This window comes from Ranitomeya variabilis, chromosome 6, assembly GCF_051348905.1.
Source record: "Ranitomeya variabilis isolate aRanVar5 chromosome 6, aRanVar5.hap1, whole genome shotgun sequence".
Classification (NCBI taxonomy): Eukaryota; Metazoa; Chordata; class Amphibia; order Anura; family Dendrobatidae; genus Ranitomeya; species Ranitomeya variabilis.
The window spans coordinates 133,462,105-133,487,690 of record NC_135237.1 but is presented as its reverse complement, the minus strand read 5'-3'; the positions used below and the strand labels follow the sequence as shown (position 1 = coordinate 133,487,690).

The window sequence follows — 25,586 nt, the reverse complement described above, 5'->3', positions numbered from 1 at the left end:
GGATTCTGACTCAGATGCAGATCAGGCTTCCTCAACGCAGGATATGGTAGACAGCCTTATCTCTGCCATTATTCAAACGCTTGAGCTTAAGGAGGGAGAGACAGCTTCTCAGGACATCTCCATTTCTCTCAAACGGATGAAGCGTCCTAGAGTTTTTCCCAATCATAAGGAATTTGATTACACTACGTCTAGACACTGGGAACACCCTGGTAAACGTTTTCCAGGGAGGAAACATTTTAGACATTTTATACCAGTTTGCTGCAGACCTTGTTAGCAAATGGTCCGAATCTCCTGAGGTAGATCCACCTGTCTAGATTATCCTCCCAGACCGTGCTGTCCATTCCTGACGCGGCGTCTCTAAAGGACCCCACGGACAGACAAATTAAGTCTCTAACCAAATCAGCTTTTGATGCTTCTGGTACCTCTCTCTGCCCCAATTTCGCCTCTACCTGGGTGGCAAAAGCGGTGTCGGCCTGGGCCAAAACCCTATGCAGAGGCATTGTAGCTTCAGATCAGATTTCACTGGCTGGAAAGTACCTTCTGAATGCTTCTCTGGATGCGGCTGCTTGCTCTGCAAGGGCAAACAGCAATATTGTCGCCATTCGCCGTGTCCTCTGGCTGAAGGCGTGGAACGCAGATCCCGCTTCCAAAAAATCCCTCTCAGGTTTGCCTTTCCAGGGATCCAGGCTCTTTGGAGCGTAGCTGGACTAAATGATCTTGGACGCCACGGGCGGTAAGAGCACTTCTCTTCCACAATCTAAGCCTAGGCGTCCCTTCAATAGAAAGGGACCCCATTCCTTTCGCTTCTTCGCTTCCTCAGGCGATGCCTCTCAGAATGACCGGTCTTCCACTCAAAGGGACCGAAGGAAGCCTTCTTTCAGGCCTACCCCTCACTGGAGAGCTAAAGGACGCTCCTCCAAATCTTCCAGTTCTCGTGACCACAGATTTTATTCCAAATGACGGGTCACCCCCACCTGGAAATCTTTCCAGGGTGGGAGGCAGGCTTCTTCTGTTCAGAGCCTTAGTTATCGGTGGTCGACGCCTGGGTCAGGGAGATTGTCACATCAGGTTACAAAATAGAATTTTCGTCTCCCCCAGGAAGACGTGTTTTTTCCTCTCCTGCCCACCTAAACAGCCCTCCCATGTCCCAGGGCTTTCAGGCGGTCGATTTCCTTCTCGCCTCAGGGGTAATCAGTCCCAGTACCTTCCAACCCACGGTTTTCCGGTTTTTACTCAAATCTATTTGTAGTTCCAAAACAAAACGGCTCTCTTCGCCTGATTTTGGACCTCACAGTTGAACCGCCACCTCCGGATTCGGCACTTCAAGATGGAATCCTTGCGCTCGGTGATCGCCTCCATGGAATCGGGAGAATTTGTGCTCTGTGGACATTCGGGATGCGTATCTGCACATTCCGTTTTGTGTTCAGCATCAGAGGTTCCTTCTTTTCGCAATCCAGGACCAACATTTCCAATTCACGGCTTTCTTTCGGCTTGGCGTCCGCCCTCAGAGTCTTTACGAAAGGTAATGGCGGCGGTCATGGCCATCCTTCGGTCGAAGGGGATCCTTGTAATCCCCTATCTCGACGATCTCCTCGTAAACAGTCCATCTCGCCGCGACTGCGGTCGCAGTCTCCAGATCACTCTGGACACGTTAACCCGGCCTCGGTTGGATAATCAACGAACAAAAGTCCACCTTGATTCCGACCCAGCGTCTAGAATTTCTGGGCATGGAATTCAACACCATTGAGGCTCAGGTCTTCCTCCCAAGGGAGAAATTCCTCTCCCTTTTGGAGAGGCATCAAAGTCCTAAAGCGTCCTACCCCTCTACCTCTACGGCTCTGCATGACTGTTCTGGGCAAGATGGTCGCTTCCATGGAAGCGGTCCCTTCCACTCTCGCCCTCTCCAGCTGTCCCTTCGGTCAGTTTGGGACCGGAATCCACTCTCCTTAGACCACTCAGTTCGCCTCCCTCTCGATGTGACAGTCTCTCACTTGGTGGACGCTATCCACTTCCATTCTGCGCGGGAGATTGTTTCTCCCCCTCCGATGGCAGGTCACCACCACCGATGCCAGTCTCCAGGGGTGGGGTGCGGTTTTTCTCCACCTCACAGCCCATGGGCGCTGGACTGCTCAAGAAGCGCTCCTCCCAATCAATCTCTTGGAAATCAGGTCTATTTTTCTAGCCCTCCGCTGGCAGCCCCTCCTTTCGGGAAAACCGGTCGACATTGTCGGACAACGCCACAGTGTTGGCTTACATAAACCATCAGGGAGGGAGTCGCAGCAAGCAGGTAATGACGGAGGTGGCAAAAATTCTGCGGTGGGCGGAGAACCATGTTCCCTCCATATCAGCTGCCCACATCCCAGGGGTGGACAATTGGGAAGCCGACTTTCTCAGCCGTCAGGGGCTCATGTCAGTCGAGTGGGCTCTTCTCCCCGCTGTCTTCGACCACATTTGCCAAAGGTGGGGCGTGCCGGACGTCGACCTAATGGCCTCCCGAGTAAACCACAAGGTTCCCCAGTACGTATCCAGATCCCGGGATCCGAGGGCTGTCGGCTGCGACTCTCTCGTGGACCCAGTTTCAGATGCCTTACCTGTTCCCGCCTCTTCCCTTGCTTCCAAGGGTCGTAAAGAAGTTTATAGTCAGAGGGGGTTCCCGTTCTCTTAGTAGCTCCAGATTGGCCCCGCAGGGCCTGGTATGCGGAGCTAATGAACATGTTATCGGTCGTACCTTGGAGGCTCCCAGACCGTCCGGATCTTCTATCGCAGGGTCCTCTCTTCCACCCGAGTTCTCGGTCTCTGAATTTAATGGTATGGCCGTTGAGGCTGCATTCCTGAAGGACGCAGGTTTTTCTCAACGTGTCATACAAACCATGATAAGAGCTAGGAAACCGGCATCTTCCCGTATCTAGCATGGATGTTGGAAGGCCTTTTTACCGATGGTGTGACGTCAACGGTCTATCCCCTATGGTGTTTTTTTCCCTTCCTTCGCTTCTCGGTTTTCTTCAGTCAGGTCTAGATTCGAACCTCTCCCTGAGCACATTAAAGTGTCGGTTTTCTGCCTTGTCAATTCTCTTTCAAAGAGACCTTGCTTCTCTCCCCCAGGTGAGAGCCTTCCTTCAGGGGGGGGGTTGATCATGTTGCACTGCCTTACCATCCTCTGGTAGCTCCTTGGGACATCAGCCTTGTGCTCGGCGCCCTACAGTGTACGCCTTTTGAACCGATTCGGGTAATCTTTTTCGCTTCTTTCCTGGAAAGTAGCTTTTTGGTCGCCATCACCTTGATCAGGAGATTTTCCGAGTTGCTGGCGTTGTCCTGTCGTTCTCTCCTTCTGGTCCTTCATCAGGACAAAGTTGTCCATCGGCCTGTCCCTTCTTTTCTGCCAAAAATGGTTTTGGCTTTTCACATCAATGAAGACATCATCCTTCCTTCTTTGTGCCCTTCCCCAGTTCATCCTTGGAGAAATCTCTCCCCAATTTGGATGTGGTCAGGGCTATCCGAGTCTACCTTGCCAGAACTGCTCCTTTTCGTCAGTCCGACCCTCTGTTTGTCATCTCGAAAGGTTGTCAGACGGGGATCCCCGCCTCTAAGTCCACAATTGCTGGGTGGATCCGTTCGGCGGTCCTGGAGGCATACCGTGTTCAAGACAAACCGCCTCACCCGGGGGTGAGAGCTCACTCTACCCGGGCTGTGGGAGCTTCTTGGGCAGTTCGTCACCAAGCTACGGCCTCGCAGGTTTGCAAGGCCGCAACTTGTTCGTCCATCCACACCTTTGTGAGATTCTACAAGGTGCACACTCAGGCTTCTGCGGATGCAGGCCTGGGTAGGAAGATACTGCAGGCGGCAGTTTCGCACCGGCCGACCTAGTTCTCTATTCTTATTATCCCGCCCTGGGGACTGCTTTTGGAAGCAGTCCGTCCCATGGTTACCTGTGTCCCCCAATGAAGTGAGGAAAGAAAGAGGGATTTTTGGTTCTTACCGTAAAATCTTTCTTGGAGCCTTCATTGGGGCACACAGCACCCTCCCTTTATGTTGTGCTGTATTGGCCAACGTGCCGTTGTTGTGGGTTGGTACATAGGTTGAGTTGTTTATACTTGTTCCTACTACTGCTTTTGCACCAACTGAGTTGCCTGGTGCCTGTCGGAGGGTGTATACTGCCAGGGAGGAGTTACTTTTCTTTATTTGCATAGTGTCAGCCTCCTAGCGACAGCAGCATACACCCATGGTTACCTGTGTCCCCCAATGAAGGCTCCAAGAAAGAGATTTTATGGTAAGAACCAAAAATCCCTCTTTTTGGTCGCCGCGATATTGCATTAAAATGCAATAACGGGTGATCAAAAGATCATATCTGCACCAAAATGGTATCCTTAAAAACATCAGCTCGGCGCACAAAAAATAAGCCCTCACCCAACCTGAGATCACGAACAATGGAGACGCTACAGGTATTGGAAAGTGGCGCAGGTGTTTTTTGTTTTTGTTTTTTTTTAAGCAAAGTTTGGAATTTTTGTTTTCACCACTTAGATAAAAAAAATAAGCTAGGCATGTTTGGGGTCTATGAACTCGTAATGACCTGGAGAATCATAATTTAGGTCAGTTTTAGCATTTAGTGAACCTAGCAAAAAAGCCAAACAAAAAAACAACTGTGGGATTGCACTTTTTTTGCAATTTCACCGCACTTGGAATTTTTTTTCCCGTTTTCTGGTACACGACATGCTAAAACCAATGGTATCGTTAAAAAGTACAACTCGTCCCGCAAAAAGCAAGCCCTCACATGACCATATTGATGGAAGATAAAAATATTATGGCTCTGGGAATGAGGGGAGCGATAAAATGAAAACGCGAAACTGAAAAAGCTCCGGTCATGAAGGAGTTAAATATGTATTTATTTATTTTTTATTAGTTTAACACACAACTTGTTTTCATTATTTATAGTTTGTCACCACTCATGAGACCTTAACCCCTTCACGACATGCGCCGTACTATTACTGCGCATGTCGTGTCTCCCCCTTTGATGTGGGCTCCGGCGGTGAGCCCACATCAAAGTCGCGACATGTCAGCTGTTTTGTACAGCTGACATGTGTGCGCAATAGCAGCGGGTGAATTCGCGATTCACCCGCCGCTATTAACCTGTTAAATGCCGCCGTCAAACGCTGACAGCGGCATTTAACTACCGCTTCCGGCCGCGCGGCCGGAAATGAGCGCGTCGCCGAACCCTGTCACATGATCGGGGGTCGGCGATGCGTCAAGATGGTAACCATAGAGGTCCTTGAGACCTCTATGGTTACTGATGCCGGCCTGCTGTGAGTGCCCCCCTGTGGTCGGCGCTCACAGCACACCTGCAATAAAGCTACATAGCAGCGATCTGATGATCGCTGCTATGTAGCAGAGCCGATCGTGCAGTGCCAGCTTCTAGCCTCCCATGGAGGCTGCATGGCAAAGGTAAAAAAATGTTTTTAAAAATATGAAAAAAAAAAATGAAAGTTTAAATCACCCCCCTTTCGCCCCATCCAAAATATAACAATAAAAAAAAAATCAAACCTACACATATTTGAGATCGGGCGATCCTGAACGCGGCGATACATCAGTAAAAAAAAGCATTAACCTGATCGTTAAACCGTGTAGCGAGAAAAAAATTAGAAACGCCAGAATTACGTTTTTTTGGTCGCCGCGACATTGCATTAAAATGCAATAACGGGCGATCATAAGAGCGTATCTGCACAAATGTGGAATCATTAAAAACGTCAGCTCCAGCTCGGCACGCAAAAAATAAGTCCTCACCCGACCCCAGATCACGAAAAATGGAGACGCTATGGGTATCAGAAAATGGCTTTTTTTTTTTTTTAACCACTTAGATAAAAAATAACCTAGACATGTTTGGTGTCTTATGAACTCGTAATGACCTGGAGAATCATATCAGGTCGGTTTTAGCATTTAGTGAACCTAGCAAAAAAGGCAAATAAAAAACAAGTGTGGGATTGCACTTTTTTTGCAATTTCACAACACTTGGAATTTTTTTCCCATTTTCTAGTACAAGACATGGTAAAACCAATGATGACTTTCAAAAGTACAACTCGTCCCGCAAAAAACAAGCCCTCACATGGCCATATTGACGGAAAAATAAAAAAGTTATGGCTCTGGGAAGGAGGGGAGCGAAAAACGAAAACACAAAAACGAAAAAGGGCCGCGGCATGAAGGGGTTTAACAGATGTTTGTATACACCCTAAGTATGTGTGAGCTCATTATAAATGAAATTTGCTCAGCAGCCTCTGGAGCGGTTATGTCACTGACATGATTTATGATGAGGACAGAGGGCTGGAGAGGCTGCAGAAACACTTGCTCTTGTCATAAAACAGGGAAATGTTACCTTTGAGCGTGGCAGAGGTGGATTCTATAAATTTATAGAGCAGCGACTTTCAAGGCGCTACATGACCCTTCACGTGGAGGTAGAGATTGGCTGTTATGACAGATTGTGATAACAGCCAATGTGCCCACGTTGCAGAATGTTTGCAGAATTTTCCTGATCAAAACCAGACTCCTTTCGCAGGAAATCCGCTCTTTTTTTTTCTTCGTTTTTTTTTTTCCCGCAGCTTGACAATACAATTATACAGCGGCAAAACCGCTGAAATTCCCCAGTTTATGCAGCTGGGGCACAACAGTGCGGAATTCCATTAAAAATAATGGGATGCGTTTAGTAGGCGTTTTTAAGCGTTTTCACAGCGGAAAGACGTGAAAAAAAGCAACGTGTGCACATAGCCTTTAACTGCTATGATTGTCGCTATGTATGATCGCTGCTGTTACTGGCATGTTGCAGGTATGTATTACAGCAAACAGTTCGCAAAGGTGTGAGCTCACCTGTTCCAATATACACCACCGTTATTGCACTTCTCGTCTCTTTTTGAAGCCAAAATGAACTTTCTAGCTCACACGAGTATATCCATAGTAAAGATAATGATCGTAGCTTATTCTCAATATATGAACTATTTTTTTTATTTAATCTTCAGGAAAAAAAACATCAAATTATCAGTGTGACTGACACGATTTGACCAATTGCCTATCTAATTCGTAACGTGATGTAAACAAATTACTTGTTACGACTAAGGGTACCGTCTCACAAAACGATTTACCAACGATCACGACCAGCGATACGACCTGGCCGTGATCGTTGGTAAGTCGTTGTGTGATCGCTGGGGAGCTGTCACACAGACAGCTCTCCAGCGACCAACGATGCCGAGGTCCCCGGGTAACCAGGGTAAACATCGGGTTACTAAGCGCAGGGCCGTGCTTAGTAACCCGATGTTTACCCTGGTTACCGTCGTAAATGTAAAAAAAAACAAACAGTGCATACACACATTCCGGTGTCCGTCAGGTCCCTTGCAGTTTGCTTCCCGCACTGACTGACTCCCGGCCGTAAAGTGAAAGCACAGCACAGCGGTGACGTCACCGCTGTGATCTGCTTTCACTTTACGGCCGGGAGTCAGTCAGTGCGGGAAGCAGACTGCAAGGGACCTGACGGACACCGGAATGTGAGTATGTACTGTTTTTTTTGTTTGTTTTTTTTTTTAAATTTACGACGGTAACCAGGGTAAACATCGGGTTACTAAGCGCGGCCCTGCGCTTAGTAACCCGATGTTTACCCTGGTTACAAGCGAACGCATCGTTGGATCGGTGTCACACACCGATCCAACCATGACAGCGGGAGATCCAGCGACGAAAGAAAGTTCCAAACGATCTGCTACGACGTACGATTCTCAGCAGGGTCCCTGATCGCTGCTGCCTGTCAGACACAGCGATATCGTATGGATATCGCTGGAACGTCACGGATCGTACCGTCGTAGCGACAAAAGTGCCACTGTGAGATGGTACCCTAAGAGCAGCAACTGATCAAAACTAATCACTATTCACATTGCTGCTATTTGAAAAAAAAAGAAAAAAAAAGCAATTGATCTATTTTACAAGTTATGATCTTTACTGGATGTATTACAGCCCTGTATTAAACACGCTCCATAGACCTGCACCCTTCTTATAACTTGCTATGATGTGATGGACTAAGAAGGGTTTAAACGGAACCTGACACCAGGAATAACGCTGTTAACCTGTAGATATGAAGTTAATCTGCAGGTTAACAGTGTATTATGCTGCCCGGTGCCTTCACGTAGCCGAATGCAGTGGGAGAAAATGATCTTTATTCTCAGCATTCAATATTCAGTCATAGGGGCGGCTCTGGTTCAGTCAGTCTGATTTTACAGAGCGGCGGCTGTAATTGCGCCCCCTGCACTGATTGACACTGGCTCAACATTGCTGGTACATAGCGGTGACCGGACCAGCACCACCCCTTCCTCCATGACTGAATACCGAATGCTGGCGGGGAGAATAAAGATCAGTGTACAGAAACATTCCACTGAGCGCTGTACTCCTTTTGGGTATGATCTGCTCCACTTGGGTTGTCAGTGGATGGATTTCAAGAATATATAACAGTTTACCACAAATTCAGCCTCTATGAAGAGCAGGGCAGCGTCAATCTCCGCGCACGGTCCAGCACTTGTGACCCTTCATTTAACCAATTCTCTCCCTTTTTAATTTTCTGTTAATAGAGAACATCGCAATGTTGGCTGAGACAGCATTGAGGTTTCTAGAGCTGGTGCAACTGAAAAACCTGAGCATGGAGAACGATCCAGGCAGTGAAGAGCTAGATGAGGTCTCGCATCCCAGTGAAAACTATGACACAGGTATGTCTCGCTTGGAACTACTCTTGTGAAATCTCTTCATGAGGACATATTGTATGCATGGTATATAGGAAAGCTCCCTACTCCTCCTTATTAGTTGGTTGCACAGCCATTATTGTATCTTCAGCTTTTGAGCATTGGATACAGCCATGTATTGAATGGTCAGCCATTTGTGTCAATGGCTGATAATTATATACACTGCTCAAAAAAATAAAGGGAACACTTAAACAGAATATAACTCCAAGTAAATCAAACTTCTGTGAAATCAGACTGTCCACTTAGGAAGCTACACTGTTTGACAATCAATTTCGCATGCTGTTGTGCAAATGGAATAGACAAGAGATGGAAATTATTGGCAATTATCAAGACACTCAATAAAGGAATGGTTCTGCAGGTGGGGATAACAGACCACATCTCAGTACCAATGCTTTCTGGCTGATGTTTTGGTCACTTTTGAATGTTGGTTGTGCTTTCACACTCGTGGTAGCATGCGACGGACTCTACAACCCACACAAGTGGCTCAGGTAGTGCAGCTCATCCAGGATGGCACATCAATGCGAGCTGTGGCAAGAAAGTTTGCTGTGTCTCAGTGTAGTGTCCAGAGGCGCTACCAGGAGACAGGCCAGTACACCAGGAGATGTGGAGGGAGCCATAGGAGGGCAACAACCCAGCAGCAGGACCGCTACCTCAGCCTTTGTGCAAGGAGGAGCACTGCCAGAGCCCTGCAAAATAACCTCCAGCAGGCCACACATTTGCATGTGTCTGCACAAACGGTTAGAAACCGACTCCATGAGGAGGGTCTGAGTGCCCGATGTTCACAGATGGGGGTTGTGCTCACAGCCCAGCATTTGCCACAAAACACCAGGATTGGCAAATTCTCCACTGGTGCCCTGTGCTCTTCACAGATGAAAGCAGGTTCACACTGAGCACATGTGACAGACGCGACAGAGTCTGGAGACGCCGTGGAGAGCAATCTGCTGCCTGCAACATCCTTCAGCATGACCGGTTTGGCAGTGGGTCAGTAATGGTGTGGGGTGGCAATTCTTTGGAGGGCCGCACAGCCCTCCATGTGCTCGCCAGAGGCAGCCTGACTGCCATTAGTTACCGAGATGAGATCCTCAGACCCCTTGTGAGACATGCTGGTGCAGTAGGCCCAGGGTTCCTCCTTATGCAGTACAATACCAGACCTCGTGTGGCTGGAGTGTCAGCAGTTCCTGCATGATGAAGGAATTGTTGCTGAGGACTGGGCCGTCCGTTCCCCAGACCTGAATCCAATCGAGCACATACGTGTGTGTGTGTATATATGTGTATATGTATATATATGTATATATGTGTATGTGTGTATATATATATATATATATGTGTGTGTGTGTGTATATATATATATATATATATATATATATATATATATATATATATATATATATATATATATATATATATATATATATATATATATATATATATATATATACCGTATTTTCCGGCGTATAAGACGACTGGGCGTATAAGACGACCCCCCAACTTTACCAGTTAAAAAATAAAATCTTCTTAAAAGTCGGGGGTCTTCTTATACACCCTATGTCGTCTTATAGGGCCGGTGAATATGTGCCTTTTGGGGGGGGGGGGAGTGATCCTGATGAGGACGAGGGGGCGTCTCACAGGAAAGTGAGTATCCCCCATTACCTTATCATAGCGCTGCAGCGTGGGGTCTCTGTGCTGGGAGCGGCGGCTGCTGTGCTGTGCTGTGCTGTGCTGTGGCGGCTCCTCTTCTGCAGTGTGGGGCCTCTGGTGCTGTGGGGCGGTGGCGGCGGCGTATCTTCATACAGTCGGGGCTCCTCCGGCATCTCAAAGACTGGAAGCCCCGCCGGCAACTCCATGGGTACAATGCGGTCAGGTGGCCTCCGGGAAAATGGCCGCTGCTCAGATTCAGATCTCGTCCCGAGATCTCGGGAGACGAGATCTGAATCTGAGCAGTGGCCATTTTCCCGGAGGCAGCTCAATAGGTGCGATGCGGTGGCCCGGCCGCTGGGGGCTGCGCATGCTCAGATTCAGATCTCAACGAGATCTGAATCTAAGCAGCGGCCATTTTCCCGGAGGCCAGCGCATTGTACCGATGGAGTTGCCGGCGGGGCTTCCAGGCTGAGATGCCGGAGGAGCCCCGACTGCATGAAGATACGCCGCCGCCGCCACCGCCCCACAGCACCAGAGGCCCCACACTGCAGAAGAGGAGCCGCCACAGCACAGCACAGCAGCCGCCGCCGCTCCCAGCACAGAGACCCCACGCTGCAGCGCTATGATAAGGTAATGGGGGATACTCACTTTTCTGTGAGACGCCCCCTCGTCGTCATCAGGATCACTCCCCCCCCCCCCCCCACCCACCATATACACCCGGCGTACAAGGCGATTCCCGGCGTACAAGACGACCCCCGACTTTTAAGAAGATTTTCAGGGGTTAAAAAGTCGTCTTGTACGCCGGAAAATACGGTGTATATATATATATATATATATATATATATATATATATATATATATATATATATATATATATATATATATATATATATATATATATATATATATATATATATATATATATATATATATATATACACATACATACACACTCACTCACTGGCCACTTTATTAGGTACACCATGCTAGTAACGGGTTGGACCCCTTTTGCCTTCAGAACTGCCTCAATTCTTCGTGGCATAGATTCAACAAGGTGCTGGAAGCATTCCTCAGAGATTTTGGTCCATATTGACATGATGGCATCACACAGTTGCCGCAGATTTGTCGGCTGCACATCCCTGATGCGAATCTCCCGTTCCACCACATCCCAAAGATTTCATGTTGTTTACGCCAAATTCTGACCCTACCATCCGAATGTCACAGCAGAAATCGAGACTCATCAGACCAAGCAACGTTTTTCCAATCTTCTACTGTCCAATTTCGATGAGCTTGTGCAAATTGTAGCCTCAGTTTCCTGTTCTTAGCTGAAAGGAGTGGTACCCGGTGTGGTCTTCTGCTGCTGTAGCCCATCTGCCTCAAAGTTCGACGCACTGTGCGTTCAGAGATGCTCTTAGGCCTACCTTGGTTGTAACGGGTGGCGATTTGAGTCACTGTTGCCTTTCTATCAGCTCGAACCAGTCTGCCCATTCTCCTCTGACCTCTGGCATCAACAAGGCATTTCCTCCCACAGAACTGCCGCTCACTGGATTTTTTTTCTTTTTCGGACCATTCTCTGTAAACCCTAGAGATGGTTGTGCGTGAAAATCCCAGTAGATCAGCAGTTTCTGAAATACTCAGACCAGCCCTTCTGGCACCAACAACCATGCCACGTTCAAAGGCACTCAAATCACCTTTCTTCCCCATACTGATGCTCGGTTTGAACTGCAGGAGATTGTCTTGACCATGTCTACATGCCTAAATGCACTGAGTTGCCGCCATGTGATTGGCTGATTAGAAATTAAGTGTTAACAAGAAGTTGGACAGGTGTACCTAATAAAGTGGCCGGTGAGTGTGTGTGTGTGTGTGTGTGTATATATATATATATATATTTTAAATGGTGGCCCGATTCTAACGCATCGGGTATTCTAGAATATGTATGCGTAGTACATTGCGCAGGCCACGCTGTACATTGCGCAGCCCACGCTGTATGCCCAGCGCACGGAGTATATTGCACAGCCCATGTAGTATATTGCCCAGCCCACGCAGTATATAGCAATGTGGGCATCATATCCTTGTTAAAAAAAAAAAAAAAAAATAGTTATATACTCACCTTCCGGAGCTCCCGGATCCAAGCGAGGCCTTTACTGACGCTCCTCGCGCGCTCTGGTCCCAGGAGTGCATTGCGGTCTCGCGAGATGATGATGTAGCGGTCTTGCGAGACCGCTACGTCATCATCTTGCGAGATCGCAGCATGGAGCGGTCACCGGAGCGTCGGGCAGGCCTGTTGTCGATCAAGGGGCCGACGGACGGTGAGTATATAACGATTTTTTTTTTTATTTTTTTTTAACATTAGATCGTTTTACTACTATTCATGCCGCATAGGCAGCATGAATAGTAAAAAGGTGGTCACACAGGGTTAATAGCAGCGGTAACTGAGTGCGTTACCCGCGGCATAACGCGGTTCCGTGTATGCGGGCGCCGGGCAGTGAGTGCGGGGAGTAAGGAGCGGCCATTTTCTTCCGGACTGTGCATGTCGCTGATTGGTCACGATATTATATATATATATAATCTCTATTAGTAATAATATAATTTTATGATTTATGTACAGATCAGACTTGTATCAGTAGTGATGACACTACATGCTGCTCAGTTATTGTAGAAGAACCTATAAAACTTGGTGGAGGATATTGCTTCTCTCAGTATTTTTTTTTTTTTTTTCTTCTCTTTATAATGTAGAATTGCAGGCTTTACATGAGATGGTTCAGCAAAAGGTGGTGACATTGCTAAGTGACCCGGAAAATATAGTGAAGCAGACCTTAATGGAAAATGGAATAACGCGGCTGTGTGTCTTCTTCGGTCGGCAAAAAGCCAATGATGTTCTTCTGTCTCATATGATCACCTTCCTCAATGATAAGAATGACTGGCACCTCCGAGGAGCTTTTTTTGACAGTATTGTCGGTAGGTGCTGTTGCTTTTTCATTACTGTGTAATGGAAGAATGGAAGGTAGGAATTCATTAAAAATGTAATTTCACTTTCACAAATTTTACTTGATTTTAAATGTAATGCTCTACTTATTGATGAAGTAAACTGCTATGGGTTTCTTGAATGTGTCTCATGCTCTAAGGGCCCGATATATACATGTTTCAGTTTTGCCCAGAGCACATCTGTAGAATACTTTCCCCTGGGGCAGAAATGCAGTGAATTTTCCACTGTGGATATGCATACCAAGAAAGTCAGTGCCGACTGCACGTTTTGCATTAAAAATAGTTAAAATGTGTGGCCGTATCTCATGGGAAAGTAATATTAAAGGGATTGTCCGGTCTCAGAAGAAGTGTCTGCGATCACTCTGACTGCCGACTTCTGATTCGTGACCGTATGTGATGCGAACACACGGTCACTATTCCCCGTTCAGGTAGTGGGTGCGGGTATGCAGCTGAAATGCTTGTGGTCTCGTGCCTACTAAACTCAATCGGCTTCTCTCAATGGCCGAAAAGTACAGGAGTCTACATGACGACAAGTATGAAAATCACTTGTGATTGCTGCAGACCTTCCTTCTGAGACTGGATCCCACCCTTAGATGCTTAATTAGGCCTATCTCTTTGAGAACAGCTTTTGTCAGAATCTGATCCCATTTTTTTTTTTTTTTTTTTTTTTTTTAGTACCAAGCACATGATTCTCATTCAGACTGGTTATAGAGCCATGTAAATGAAGCTTTAACATGTGTAATTCACCTAAGGCTACTTTCACACTAGCGTTAACTGCAATACGTCGCAAATGCGTAGTTTTGCCGAAAAAACGCATCCTGCAAAAGTGCATGCAGGATGCGTTTTTTCAGCATTGACTAACATTAGCGACGCATTGCCACACGTCGCAACCGTCGTGCGACGGTTGCGCCGTGTTGTGGCGGACCGTCGGGACCAAAAAAACGTTACATGTAACGTTTTTTTGCTCCCGACGGTCCGCTTTTTTCGACCGCGCATGCGCGGCCGGAACTCCGCCCCCACCTCCCCGCACTTCCCCGCACCTCACAATGGGGCAGCGGATGCGCTGGAAAAAATGCATCTGCTGCCCCCGTTGTGCGGCAGAGACAATGCTAGCGTCGGTGACCTCGGCCCGACGCACTGCGATGGACCAAGCCCGACGCTAGTGTGAAAGAAGCCTAACGGAACATGCGACAGATTTATTTTTCATTTTATTAAAATGTCACGTGCTTCAGGAAACGGTGCCGACATCACTGGAAAGGTGCCAGTATATGGGGTGTGGGGACTTATATATATATCTCTATATCTATATCTCTATTTATTTATTTTTTTCCTAAGTTTTTGTATTGTAGCATCTACAGTATGTTGTTTCCAGTTGTGAACAACCCTGTTTAAAGCTTTGATATGGTTAATGGTTTACCGTGCACTGGAAAACTGTCAGCCTGTTTTGTAGAATAGTTTTATCGTTTTTTGTGACCTCCCTGCTCAGCGGTTCCTTTTGTTACAGGGGTTGCTGCATATGTGGGGTGGCAAAGTTCCTCAATCCTTAAACCACTTCTCCAGCAAGGACTGAGCGATGTGGAGGAGTTTGTGATATTTAAGGCTCTCAATGCCCTCACTTGTATGTGCCAGCTGGGACTTCTTCAGAAACCACACATCTATGAATTCTCTTGTGACATTGGTATGTATATGTCTGTTATACTGGAAGCTAATATCATAACTTTCTGTAACTTTATTTTAATAATAGAAACTATAATTTTACTGTTCTGTTTACTACGGAGGTAGTATAGGTGAAGGAAAGGGGGGATTGACCATGAGTGTATGTACTGACGTGTTAATCGGCGCTGTGCCTCTGCTCCCTGCCTGACACGTGACAGTACACCTTAGACACTGCCATGACTTGTCCAGCCTTCTATCGCAGCCTGTATCTGCACACTTTCTTACTGACATGTGCAGGAACGTGGAGGGATGCCATGACTATCACAGAGAAGCTGTGAATTATAGCAGGCATGGTGGTGAGTGGTATGGGGGGTTCAGGCAGGCATAGTACAGGCTGACTGACAGGACCTGTAGCCTGGCAGGGATTGGCCATGCCCCTTGATCTCAGACTGAATCAAGGGAGATGTTGTCGGGGGGCTGAGTTGCAGTACAAGCCAGGAGCAGGCCGTCCCCCCTTATTTGTGATACCCTAGAGGGGAGGGAGCATGCTAGAGAGTAAAATCAACGTCGTGGTGATTAGAAATGGTGCCATGGATGTCGACCTTATAGTTTTATGTATGTCCAGGAGAATGCCTTCACCTCCCCGGAGATCTCCCTCCCCGAAAGGCTTACTTTAACATTGCTTCTGTTTTTTTGTTTTGTTTTTTCCTTTATGTACAACTTTTACTCCACAGTACACCCATTATATAACCCATTGTATCAAACGTGTAGAGAACAATGCGAGAGAAATTCACCCTTTTCATGCTAAATACTGTAGCTGCAGTAATCGACAAATCGAAACAGTGTCTTCTGTCCCAAACCATAAAATGTTACTACCTTGCTGACATGCTCACTTTGACAACAGACGTTTGGGTAATATTTGGTAATCTAATGTAAATTGGCGAGAATAAAGAGCCACAGCAAAATATCCAAATTTAATGGAAGAATCCATTAAAGTCAGTGAGCCACAGAGTGATGCTTCATTTTACCTTTGCGGAGTTTTGAGGGCTCAGACTGGTATGAAAAAATAGACTTAGGGTATGTTTCCACGTTCAGGAAACGCTGTGTGACGCTGCGCAGAGCCGCAGCACAAACACGCAGCGTCCAGATGTTACAGCATAGTGGAGGGGATTTTATCAAATCCCGTCTCCACTATGCATGGTAACACGCACCCGGCGGCCCTGCGATTCTGGATATTTGGCGCGTCTTTTTAAGATCGCAGCGTGTCTGTTTACCTTGCGGCGACGCTGCGCCGCCGCAAGGTAAAACACAGGGCCCTATGTGTGGGGTGCGATGATTCCAGATTTGTGCAATGAACACATCTGGAATCATCGTCACAGAAGGGGGCGGAGTGGGTTTGCCGCTCCGTCCAAACCACCGGCCATCCTGAAGGTGGACATGTACCCTTCGGCTAGGTTCACATTGCGTTAGGGCAACCCGTTAAGCGCATAGCGCTAGCGGATTGCGCTAACGCAATGTTTCTCTAGGGTCCGTGTTCGACGTCCCCGCTAGCGCAGATCCCCGATCTGCGCTAGCGAGGAACGGACCTCGGGTGCACCTTGGACGCTGCAAGCAGCGTCCGAGGTCCGTCACAAAAGAACGGCACATCGCTAGCGCGTGCCGAAAATGGCATGCGCTAGCAATGTGCTACATCCAAAAATCGCATTGCTGTCAATGGGTGCGCTAACGGACCCGGTGCACGGCGTTAATTGCGACATTTTCGCCGTGCAACGCAGTCCGTTAGCGTTAACCCATTAACGCAATGTGAACCTAGCCTTAGTATTCCTCATCAAACACCCTGCAATGCATTTTATTACACAGTCCTCACTGATCTCTTCATTTGGGTTTCCTTTCGACATAAGAAAAAAAGCCAGAAATGGGCCAGACGGTAGATGCCAACTACCCCCACCGCAACGCCATATATTTAATTTGCAATATGAACTGGGACACCCCAATCCTGTGAAGTTATTGAACTTTTTTTTTTTTTCTTTTCCCAGCACCCTTTCTGTGCCACCCCAACCTGTGGATACGTTATGGAGCGGTGGGGTTCGTTACTACAGTTGCTCAGCAGTTAAACATTGCTGATGTGTACTGTAGGTTAATGCCATATCTACAACCGTTTATTACTCAACCCATTATTCAGGTATGTGCCCTGCATCAAAGGAGGTCTATTTACAGTGGTAGGGGTAGTTTATGGGGCATATCATTAGTCTGTTCTCTACAATGACTTACTCATAATAGTTCAGTTTGATTTGCTTTATTCGACACTGTCACTATTGGGGCCTTCAGCCCTGTAAGCATATTTAACATTTTATCCCACTTTTGCAGCTAGACAAGGAACTTGTCCTTCTGAGTGTATTGAAGGAGCCTGTAAACCGATCAATATTTGACTATGCTCTGCGATCAAAGGACATTGCCAGCCTCTTCAGACATTTACAGATGCGCCAGAAAAAGCGAAATGGTTCGCTTCCAGATTGCCCCCCGGCTGAGGATCCAGCTGTTGTCCAGCTCTTGAAGAAACTGCTGTCGCAGGTATGGAAGTATTTAGGTCACAAATATCCAGAGTGGGTACATGCTGCTTTCTGATCACTAACATTTTAGTTTTATTATTCTACTGTTGGTGATGATGGAGCCACTTTTTAGACTTTATTGGGGGATTGAAAAAAGACCATTGAGTGTGTTAGCCATGTTCACCCATGATTTATTTGCTTTAGATTCTTTGAACTCAAAAGCTATGATGCGATACTGTACAATGCATGGGGACTGGTTTTAGAAAACCACTCGTATTTTAGGAGAAAACCTCTATGGGTTGAGAAACTTGACAGATTTTAAAATCTGTTCTGTTCCTGAGCTAAGGATCTAGGCTTTTATCAGAGATGAATCTGTGCTGCACTTTATATACCGTATATACTCGAGTATAAGCCGAGATTTTCAGCCCAAATTTTTGGGCTGAAAGTGCCCCTCTCGGCTTATACTCGAGTCATGATCGGTGGTGGGGTCGGCGGGTGAGCACTGTCATATACTCACCTAGTTCCGGCGTTCCTGACGCTCCCCCTGCCTGTCACACTGTCTTCGGTGCCGCAGCCTCTTCCCCTGAGCGGTCACGTGGGACCGCTCATTAGAGAAATGAATAGGCTGCTCCACCTCCCATAGGGGCAGAGCCGCCTATTCATTTCTCTAATCAGCGGTGCCGGTGACCGCTGATAGAGGAAGAGGCTGCGGCACCGGAGACCAGCTGTCCGGGGGAAGGAGCGGGACGCCGGGAGCAGGTAAGTATTACATAGTCACCTGTCCTCGTTCCACATGCCGGGCGTCGCGCCATCTTCCCGGCATCTCTCCGCTGACTGTTCAGGCAGAGGGCGCGATGACGCATATAGTGTGCGCGCCGCCCTCTGCCTGATCAGTCAGTGCGGAGAGACGCCGGGAAGATGGCGCCGAGGAGCTGCAAGCAAGACAGGGGAGTATGTTTTTTTTTTTTTTTTTTTTTTTTTTTTTTATTGCAGCAGCAGCTATGGGGCAATAATGGACGGTGCAGAGCACTATATGGCACAGCTATCTATGGGGCAATAATGGTGCAGAGCACTGTATGGCACAGCTATGGGGCAATAATGGACGGTGCAGAGCACTGTATGGCACAGCTATGGGGCAATAATGGTGCAGAGCACTATATGGCACAGCTATGGGACAATGGTGCAGAGCACTATATGGCAGAGCTATGGGGCAATGGTGCAGAGCACTATATGGCACAGCTATGGGGCAATAACGGTGCAGAGCACTATATGGCACAGCTATGGGGCAAGGGTGCAGAGCACTATATGGCACAGCTATGGGGCAACGGTGCAGAGCACTATATGGCACAGCTATGGGGCAATGGTGCAGAGCACTATATGGCACAGCTATGGGGCAATGGTGCAGAGCACTATATGGCACAGCTATGGGGCAATGGTGCAGAGCACTATATGGCACAGCTATGGGGCAATGGTGCAGAGCACTATATGGCACAGCTATGGGGCAATGGTGCAGAGCACTATATGGCACAGCTATGGGGCAACGGTGCAGAGCACTATATGGCACATCTATGGGGCAATGGTGCAGAGCACTATATGGCACAGCTATGGGGCAATGGTGCAGAGCACTATATGGCACAGCTATGGGGCAACGGTGCAGAGCACTATATGGCACAGCTATGGGGCACCGGTGCAGAGCACTATATGGCACAGCTATGGGGCAACGGTGCAGAGCACTATATGGCACAGCTATGGGGCAACGGTGCAGAGCACTAAATGGCACAGCTATGGGGCAACGGTGCAGAGCACTATATATGTGGCACAGCTATGGGGCAACGGTGCAGAGCATTATATATATATGGCACAGCTATGGGGCAACGGTGCAGAGCATTATATATATGGCACAGCTATGGGGCAACGGTGCAGAGCATTGTATATATGGCACAGCTTTATGTGGAGCATCTATGGGGCCATAATGAACGGTATGGAGTATCTATTTTTAATTTTGAAATTCACCGGTACCTGCTGCATTTTCCACCCTAGGCTTATACTCGAGTCAATAAGTTTTCCCAGTTTTTTGTGGCAAAATTAGGGGGGTCGGCTTATACTCGGGTCGGCTTATACTCGAGTATATACGGTACATGCTCAGTAGTGACCAGTGCTGTGGAGATGAATCTGTGCTTCACTTTATGTACGGTACATGCTTAGTAGTGACCAGTGCTGTGGGGGTCGGAGTCAGGGAAATTGAGGAGTCAAATGTTTTGCTTACAGACTCCTTGACAGCCCTGCTGCACACATTTTTGTAATCACGCTTAATACTATAAAAATGCTATGCAATATATGTGTAAGACTGAAACAATGGGTGGAGCTGATGGTATAAGCCTTGGATTATGACCGACATGCTCTGAATGCAACCCTTTTGTCAGAGATAATTTGTCTTATTATTCAATTAGGGAATGACAGAAGATGAGGAAGATAAGCTTTTGGCACTTAAGGATTTTATGTTAAAGTCTAACAAAGCCAAGGCAAATGTAGCCGATCAGAGTCACATTCATGAGAGCTCATTAAAAGGAGTAATTGACCTACAGGCTTTAGGCATATGTGGAAGACAATCTGATCTCGTGAAAGCAAAGCTGGACACAGAAGATAAGCGGCGTAAGTTCTAAGACCGAGTAGCTAAATATGACCCCCTTCCAACCATCATTTCATATTGCATTGCTTCTTCTCTTGTGATTTAACCTTTTATTTTCTGCTTTATTTTCTTTTCTTAATGCCCTGTACAGAGTTCAGTATGCGGCAATGGTGCTTGCTTCTGAAGTGTTCTGATCACTACTGAGTAGCTGCTCCTGGTCTTAGTTTCTCAGGACAATTTATTTTGCATATGGCTGGTACTAATATATCACATCTTACAATGCCCAATAAGTACTAATAAGGACAAAAAAGCTAGAAAACTATGGCTAGCACAAGCCGCATCTGAAACAACTGAAAACTATCTACTATATAAAAATGACAGCAAGAAATTATAAAGGGGAGGGGGAACGGCAGATGCACAAACATAGCAGAACATAAAGCCTGTGTATCACAAAAATACTCTGATTATTGGAATAAGTTGTTAAAGGGAATCTCGCTAAGTTTTTGCAACCTGATCTGAGAGCAGCAAAATTTAAGTAACCTCACTGGAATAAGGGTCTCTTTCCCTACCAGGCTTCTTGCTGTCATTTTTTTTTATAAAATCCCTGGTTTTCTGCTGCAGATATATTAGTTCTCTGAATGTGGAGCTCTGTATATCCCTGCCTACACCACTGATTGGCTTTTCTGTGTACACTGGCAGCTTTCTGCCTATGCACAGTGGTGTGGGCATGGTTACACAGTAGGAAGACTACATGGTATTAGATAAGTAGTCCTCTAGTGGTGATCTCCTGCTGATAAAACACTGTGACACTGGAATCTGGGTCTCAGGTTACATTAGCAAAAACATGCTTAAAAATTTCCTTTAAAATCTTCAAAGATGACAAGACTTGGATACTCGTCTACTTAATTTAGACAAAAAGGTTATTTTAATGTATGTCAGGTATGTATATGATGTAATTCATGTTCAGTGATTACAATATAGGTGCATTGAAACTAGCTGATACAAGGCATTAGCAGCTGCTCTTCAGGAACAGGTTAGTCGGTCATTTAGTAGTCTGTGTAGACAGGCAGAGCGTGCCTATGGTGCACCCAGAACAGGTAATAATGGATCATTGTGGGTGCATAGATTGCCATTGTTCTCGTCAGCACAGTATGGCTCTGCACAGCACGAAGCGCAGCTGAGAATTATTATCTTTAAGTAAAATCAAAAGATCACTTGGCTCATTCCTACCATGACTCGCAGCCCGTTTATACTGAACAATTATTGGAATTTTTTTTTTTTAATGTGTTTCCTGTTATCGTGCAGTGTATATGCACCTTAGCAATGTGAATCCAATAGAACATATTTATGGTGAGACGTACCATTCCTTTCATTTTTATTCATATAAATTTCATTTATATTTGTACATTGCAATTAGACTATTAAAGAGACATTTAGGATTATATAAGTGTGCATTTCGGATCGCCCCTTGTAAGCTCTGCTCTTTTTGTTGGGTTTTTATTGAAATAATTTCCTTTACCCATTAAACTGTAGCACGAAAGCACATAAAGCAAGATTCTAATGTGAACGAGGAGTGGAAGAGCATGTTTGGTGCAATGGAGCCAGCAAATATAACACAGACGGCACCAAAGACTTTGCCTCCGACGGACCAGGAAGCAACAAAGCCTCGCTCCGACTCTTCTGCTGCCGCTAATCCCCCTCTGTCCTCCTCACCACAGGTACTTCTGGTCTCATGGTGACATTTCTGTTTTAGGTGGTTTGTAAAGGCCTTCATTGAATGAATCACCCCAAAAAAGTATTCAATGAAAAAATATTTTTATAAAAAATATTTTATTTTATTAAGAATTAAAAATTCAGAATACATGATTGTACACAAACCATTTAAAACACATGATATTAAAGGGAAATTGATGTAATAAAACCTAAATATCATATAAGGCAGTATAGATAACAAAGTCTGACAGGGCCACAGAATGTCAGACGACCAAATATCAGAGAAAGTCAGTAGAATAATTATGTGGATAAATAATGAACATGATATCAATAACGGCTCCAAAAAAGTGACCAGGTGATAAAAAAAAAAATAGTGTCACAAAAAAAAAGAAATATATATATATATATATATCTCTATATATCTTTTTTTTTTTTTTTTAAAAAAAACACTATACGGTGACTATTGTAAAGAAACACGTACACCCACAACTATGATTAGAATTCATGAAGTAAAATTAATAAAAAAAGATGAAATCAATCATAAATATAAAGTGAGGCAGTGCAATGAATAAGGAGTTGCTGAAGTAAACATATTTAGGTGGCCAAAATAAGAGATATCTAAAGTAAATACAAGGGGGAATATATTGAAGGTCACATACCAATTAATCTGACACTCTCCTGTCCCCTGCACACCACTATAACGTGCGTTTCGCTTCTGCTTCGTTACATTAGACATCTTTTATTTTGGCCACATGGCCATCTAAATATGCTTGCTTCAGCAACTTTTTATTCATTGCACTGCCTCACTTTATATTTATATTTGATTTCATCTTTTATATTAATTTTACTTCATGAATTCTAATCATGGTTGTGGGTGTACGTGTTTGATTACAATAGTCACCTTAGTGTTTTTTTTAAATATTATATATTGTGATATATATATTATAATATATTTTTATCACGTGGTGGTCACTTTTTTGGAGATGTTATTGATATCCTGTTCATTATTTAACCTCATAATAATTATTCTATTGAGACTTTCTCTGATATTTGGTCCTTCTGACATTCTGTGCCCCTGTCACACTTTATCTATAGTGCCTTATATGATATTTATTTTTAATAAAGGTTTTGTTACATCAATTTCCCTTTAATATTATGTGTTTTAAATGGTTTGTGTATAATCATGTATTATGAATTCTTAATAAAATCAAATATTTTTTATAAAAATATTTTTTTCATTGAATACTTTTTTTGGGTGATGCATGTTGCTTGGTAGTCTTTGTTTTTTGTGGTCAATATTTATGGTATTTCTTTTCTTTATAGGTTTTTTTTTTGTTTTGTTTTTTTTTGTTCTTCATTGAATGAATCCTAGTAAGTTATTACATTAAAACCCACTGCAACACTCGTGTAGTGTACTTGTGGCTGTCATTGATGGATGGCAATCTTAGTCCCTGAATTAGGCAAATATACAACAGGTATAGCTATAATCTTTTTTTAGGCCACAGGTTGCCTTGGCAACCCATTGTAAACTTAAGAACACATTGTGGTGTTTCCAATGGAGTGACCGATCACGTTCCTTCTCCTCCTCGGTCTTTTCCTTTTTGATGCCATGATTGCAATTGATCATGGCATCCATGCTGTCTAGATTGATGTCGACCACTACCAACTATATGCAAGTGAGCGTTAAAGGGTTTGTTGACTACTGGACAAGCCTTTTATTAATACAAAAGGTCTTTTTGCCTCCTGTACTGACTCCGTTGCTCCATTCTGATCTCTGCATCATCATTCGGTCTCCTGACATAAACAATGTGACCGCTGCAGCCAATAATTGGACATTGTTAGGAGACCGTTGGGATACAATAGACCAATGCAGAGCCAGTCTGGGAAGTAAGTTAGTAATTTATTTTACTTTTATGCAGCACCCTAAGGCCATGTTCACACTTTGCGGGTTTTACCGCGGATCAGCGGCGATTTTGATCCTGCGGGTCCGCAGCAGTTTCCATAGCGTTTACATGGAAACCGCAAACCACTGTGCACATGCTGCGGGAAAAACCGCGCAGAAACGCAGCGGTTTACAACCCGCAGCATGTCACTTCTTTGTGCAGAATCGCAGCGATTCTGCACACATAGAAATGCATTGATCCCCTTACTTCCCGCATGGGGCTGTGCCCACGATGCGGGAAGTAAGCGTATAATGTGCGGTTGCTACCCGGGGTGGAGGAGAGGAAACTCTCCTCCAGGCCCTGGTAACCATATTTGTGGTAAAAAAAAAAGAAAAATAAAAAATAATGCTATACTCACCTCTTAGCGCTGCACGCGGCCGTCCGGTCTCAGGTTTGCTGTGCGAGCAGGACCTGCGGTGACGCCGCGGTCGCATGACCGTGACGTCACGAAGGTCCTTCTCGCACAGCATCTTTGGAAACGGACCGCCGCGTGCAGCGCCGAGGAGATCGGGACGTCAGAGGGGGGTGAGTATAACCATTTTTTTTTTTTTTTTAATTTTTTAACATTACTATTGATGCTGCATATGCAGCATCAATAGTAAAACCAAAGCCTGCAGCGGAAACCGCAAGACAAAACGTGATAAATCTGCAGGGTTTTGCCCTGCAGATTTATCAAATCCGCTGTGGGAGAACCCGCAGGGACCCGAACCTACGTGTGCACATAGCCTAAGGCCGCTGAGGGTTTTCTCCTACGCCTCATTGGGGGACACAGGACCATGGGTGTTATGCTGCTGCCACTAGGAGGACACTAAGTAAACACAGAAAGAATAGCTCCTCCCCTGCAGTATACACCCTCCTGCTGGCTCTCAGTGAACCAGTTCTTGCTTAATGTCTGTAGGAGGCACTTGGGTCTGCTTTCAGACCCCACCATTTTTATTTTAGCTTTTTACTTTTTATTCTATTTTTCCTTAACGGAGCGAATAGGGGCGACGGATCCTTTCTAGGTTCCGATCTCCCCCGGACCATCAACAGGCAAGTACGTGGAGCGTCCCTCCCGTGTCCTTTCCTGCACGTTGGATGCCAGCCCTGAGCTCACCTTACGGGCGACGGTTCCTTCGCGTTCCGATCTCCCCCCTCCATAGCAGGCGACCACATGGAGTAGCCCTCCATCTACCTCTCCTGGAGCCAGGTGCATAGCCGGACATGATATATATGGCGTCCATGCAGCCCCCCTCTGCATCACCACTGATATAGCGGATGACGCATGGCGGCAGAAGCTCTCCACCCCCTCCCTGACTTTGGCGACGTGGATTGAGCACCGGCCCACCGCATCTACCGTGAGTACACTGCGGGGGCCGAGGCACTGGGGGGTCCTGGTCCCCAGGGTATGGGAGGTCCGCACCTTAAGCCTGTGTCCGTGGGTGGTCCGTGGTGCGGCAACCCCATGAAGGAGTGCAGCTAATGTTGGCTTCTAAGAGCGGTCGCGGCGCTGCAGGCCGCGACCGCGGAGAAGAAAAGAAAAAAAAATTTCCCTCAATACAGGCCGGAGTTTTGGCCACGCCCACCGTCGGTTAGCCCCCACCCACTTTTCCTGGTGCTTCTCATTCCCTGTGAGGAGCTCCCACTTCCTGGTCTCGGCGGCCATCTTGGGACACCCACAGCCCTGATGCTGCAGCACTGCTCCAGCGTTTCCTATCACAGCCCTCAGGACTAGCGT

At 46.2% G+C, this 25,586-nt stretch overlaps 1 protein-coding gene across 2 annotated transcripts in view; it reads left to right on the top strand.

The window, feature by feature from the left end:
• PIK3R4 (phosphoinositide-3-kinase regulatory subunit 4) overlaps positions 1–25,586 on the top strand; it is an 85,705-nt gene that overhangs the window by 32,576 nt on the left and 27,543 nt on the right. For both annotated transcript variants that reach the window (XM_077269016.1, XM_077269017.1), the window contains exons 5-11: positions 8,589–8,723; positions 13,131–13,352; positions 14,884–15,057; positions 17,072–17,217; positions 17,403–17,606; positions 20,035–20,236; positions 21,747–21,931. In XM_077269016.1, coding sequence (XP_077125131.1) covers positions 8,589–8,723; positions 13,131–13,352; positions 14,884–15,057; positions 17,072–17,217; positions 17,403–17,606; positions 20,035–20,236; positions 21,747–21,931 — 1,268 coding nt within the window. The remainder of the gene's footprint in view (positions 1–8,588; positions 8,724–13,130; positions 13,353–14,883; positions 15,058–17,071; positions 17,218–17,402; positions 17,607–20,034; positions 20,237–21,746; positions 21,932–25,586) is intronic.